This window comes from Propithecus coquereli, unplaced genomic scaffold, assembly GCF_000956105.1.
Source record: "Propithecus coquereli isolate 6110/MARCELLA unplaced genomic scaffold, Pcoq_1.0 Scaffold269, whole genome shotgun sequence".
Classification (NCBI taxonomy): domain Eukaryota; kingdom Metazoa; phylum Chordata; class Mammalia; order Primates; family Indriidae; genus Propithecus; species Propithecus coquereli.
The window spans coordinates 376,186-379,991 of record NW_012148274.1 but is presented as its reverse complement, the minus strand read 5'-3'; the positions used below and the strand labels follow the sequence as shown (position 1 = coordinate 379,991).

The 3,806-nt window shown below is 38.9% G+C and overlaps 1 protein-coding gene across 1 annotated transcript in view; it reads right to left on the bottom strand.

Moving 5' to 3' along the window:
* The window catches only part of DCP1B (decapping mRNA 1B), an 82,013-nt gene that overhangs the window by 36,087 nt on the left and 42,120 nt on the right, over positions 1 to 3,806 (bottom strand). Inside the window, exon 4 of the mRNA XM_012647452.1 lies at positions 848 to 914. Within this exon, the coding sequence (XP_012502906.1) occupies positions 848 to 914 (67 nt within the window). The remainder of the gene's footprint in view (positions 1 to 847; positions 915 to 3,806) is intronic.

Here is a 3,806-nt window from a genome sequence, read left to right as displayed (position 1 = left end):
GCTAATTTTTTTTCTATATATTTTTAGTTGTCTGATTAATTTCTTTCTATTTTTGGTAGAGACGGGGTCTCGCTCCTGCTCAGGCTGGTTTCGAACTCCTGACCTCAAACAATCTGCCCACCTCGGCCTCCCAGAGTGCTAGGATTACAGGCGTGAGCCACCCCGCCTGGCCTCAGACTGTAATTTTAAAGGTCCCCAAAATGCAGAATGGGACAAATCACACACAAGGTATCATGAGATTAAAAAAAAGAGACTGGAAACAAGAGAGAGAGAGAGAGAGAGAGAGAGAGAGAGAGAGAGTGTCTACTGATCACTAAGCTAATAATAACTCCGCAATTTCCAAAGGGATTAAAAATAAAGACTATCTTTAGCACGCAGTGTTTGAGACATGGGAGGAAATCTGAGCTCCTGCAAACACACACACACAGTTAAGGAAAGCATTTGGGGGAGGAAGGAAAGCAAAGGGTTTAGAGAATCTGGAGCAGCCTTTTCGGATGGCTCTGAATGTTCTTTTTACTGACAGACACACTGATAACTTTTCAAAGCAAAAAATTGCTAATGTACAAATGAGGAAAATATTAAAGAAAATTGCCATCTGGAACAACTCATATGTATTTCACACAGGCAGAAAAAAATGAGTCGAGTCATTCTAGATGATAAATCTTACCTAGTGAAAATGTAGCAAATCACTTCTTATGTCTATTTTTCATTTATTAAGTAATATTAAATGTTTTCCTGACCACTGTGGAAAAGATCTATTCTGTTAAGATTATAGTGTAATTACATACACTTCGAAATACAAACAAAAGCACCAGGCCCTAAAAATACTCAGCCTTTCAGCACTTACTTTTTCATAAGCTCTGCAATTCTTTGGCATTCTTCCTTATCATAAAACCAAATTCCATAAATGGACACTGCAAAAAATACATCAAACAAATTATCAACATCTTCAAAACTACAAAACAGAAAGAAATTCCCTTTCTATTTTAAAGGAAAATACATAATTTATGTATTGAATTAATTTATTCAATAATTATTGAATAAATAAAACCAATCATTCTAGTTAAATCTTAAAAATCTAGCTTCGGAATTTGTTAAGTCCATGGAGAAATCTGTAGTGGTTTTATGTGTGCGAACACACATACACACATACATACACATGGATATACACACATCCAATAAACTGAGTTTTCCTTAAAAATATAGCACCTGAACACGATAGGCATTTGGTAAATTCTGCTTTAAACAAATGAACACAGATTGAAAATGAAACCAGAATTTCTAAACTTCCTGGTTTTGAGACATCATTGTTTCTATACTCCATTTGCACATTTTGTAAACATATTTCATCTTTATTTTATATTCTGAATGTATTTTATATATCTGAATATTTAAATATTCAGAAACCTGATGCCCAAATTATGCCTAGAAACCTCCCTCCCTTCTTCTCCCGAGAATATATTAACTGAAAAATTGGATTTGTAAGCTGTAAGTTAGGGATAGGGCCCTGGAAAAAATAAAATTTAATAATAAATCTCTGGCTTCAAAATGTCTGTACAGAAAATTTACAACTGTTGAAAGATTACATATGGCTATGATTTAATCATTTAGTAATGAAAGAAAATGTGGTATAGCATAGCTGCTATTGATTCATTTAATAATTTTCAAATAAGTTACGTACTTTATTTTTTTTATTTTTTTATTTCAGAATATTACGGGAGTACAAATGTTTTGGTTACATGGATTGCTTTTGTACTGCTTGAGACAACGTTATGCGTGTCCGTCCCCCAGAGAGTGTACATCGTACCTATCAGGCATGACAGTTGCATACGTCAGTACGTGCCTTTCTACCTCATTTTTATAGCAAAGGCTGAAACAGTTACAAAGCACATGTACAAATACCCAGGTGAGGATCTGGTGGCATTAATCATGTAAATAATGCATTAACTACATGTACATTTTTAAAATCTTCATTGAAAATAACAGCAATAGTATGACATAGCAACAAAAGCCCACAGAGTATGTTTTAAAAGGGAAACTTTCTAAAATTTAATTATACTAATATTATTTTGTCATTAAAACAGCTGTGATATTCTAATTACACCTTTTTTCCCACTTACCTGACCAATGCCTGGGCATGGAATTTCTGTTTCTTGTCAGTAATGACTCAGATATCAAAAGGTACAAGAAATGTCCTTTTGGCTGGGCGCGGTGGCTCACGCCTGTAATCCTAGCACTCTGGGAGGCCGAGGTGGGTGGATCGCTCAAGGTCAGGAGTTGGAGACCAGCCTGAGCAAGAGCGAGACCCCGTCTCTACTAAAAAATAGAAAGAAATGATCTGGACAACTAAAAAATATAGAAAAAATGAGCCGGGCATGGTGGCACATGCCTGTAGTCCCAGCTACTCGGGAGGCTGAGGCAGGAGGATTGCTTGAGCCCAGGAGTTCAAGGTTGCTGTGAGCTAGGATGACGCCACGGCACTCTAGCCCAGGCAACGCAGTGAGACTCTGTCTCAAAAAAAAAAAAAACAAAAAAAAACAGAAGAAAGTTTGCCAGCTCCTCATGAGTGTATTTGAATGGATGCTATCATTAATTGCTGAGGAAATCCAAACTAGAGTTCTCCAACATCAAGGAAACTGCACGGCAAACAGAGATCCCCTCCACCCCGAACCACACCCCTCGCACCGCCCCCTTATGGAGTGCCTTGAAATCAAAGCAAGGTTGATTCCAGCAACTCAAATCCTGTAGTTCTCTGGCAGTTTAGAAACATAGTGAAGATTCCATTCTAACTCTAGGAAGATAGACCATTTAAAAAGCCACTTAGAGAAATGAGACATTCTTTAGTTGCCCTGACAACAATACAGAAGAGAGATCAGATTGCTCCTATATCCCGCTAGGTGATGTCGAGGAAAATACCTTTTCCCTTTGTGTGCTTTGACTTTTCAGCTCGAATTCTTTTATTATTGCCATAAAGTTTACAGTAAAAAAGATCTGAGAATTTTCTGAGAGATTTCATTCTAACTGGGGAAAGGGTCTGGCTCCCCGCAAATCAGCTACTTATTGCTGGTAAATAATCAATTTCCCGCCTGAGCTGTTAAGTAATTACTGCAGAATGCTGACAATTTTAACATGGCCTCTTGGCTGAGCTATAGGGTATTTTTTAATCTGTATGAAATCCTGCTATTATTCTCCACTGCACAAGACAATAACATGAGTGCTCCAGGAGCTAGTTGTTACAGTGGTAAATACCGGTTTGAATACACTTAATCACCATCTGCAACTTGAGCTAGTTACCTAAAATTAGCTATCACGAGCTAGATTTTCAGGAATTAACCTTACTTGTAAGAAGGTGCTCCCCACTTTTCATTTTCTTGGGGTCACTCTTTAACCACTTCCTTACCTCAGTATTTAAAGTGGAAACTGATTCTTTTGCACACAGCTGCCACGCCGCATCCATGTGGGCAGCAGCCGTCCTGCGTGCCTGGCCCAGTGCAGTCCTGGGTTGAGACACGGCACGTGCCGGAAACTCATTTCATTCCGAGGCTCTTTCCCATCCCCACAAATAGCAGGGAAATACTCGCCTCACAGCAAGCCCCAACCCTGGGCCTCGACGACTGATCAAAGAGTCCACCAATTGCCGAGCAGAAAGCAAGCTTACCTAGGCCCTCCTTTCAATGCAATCAGGAAACCAAGAGCCGAAAGTCAGACAGTAATTTTTTTTTTTTTTTTTTGAGACAGAGTCTCACTCTTTTCCCTGGGCTACAGTGAGTGCCGTGGCATCAGCCTAGCTCACAGCAACCTCAAAC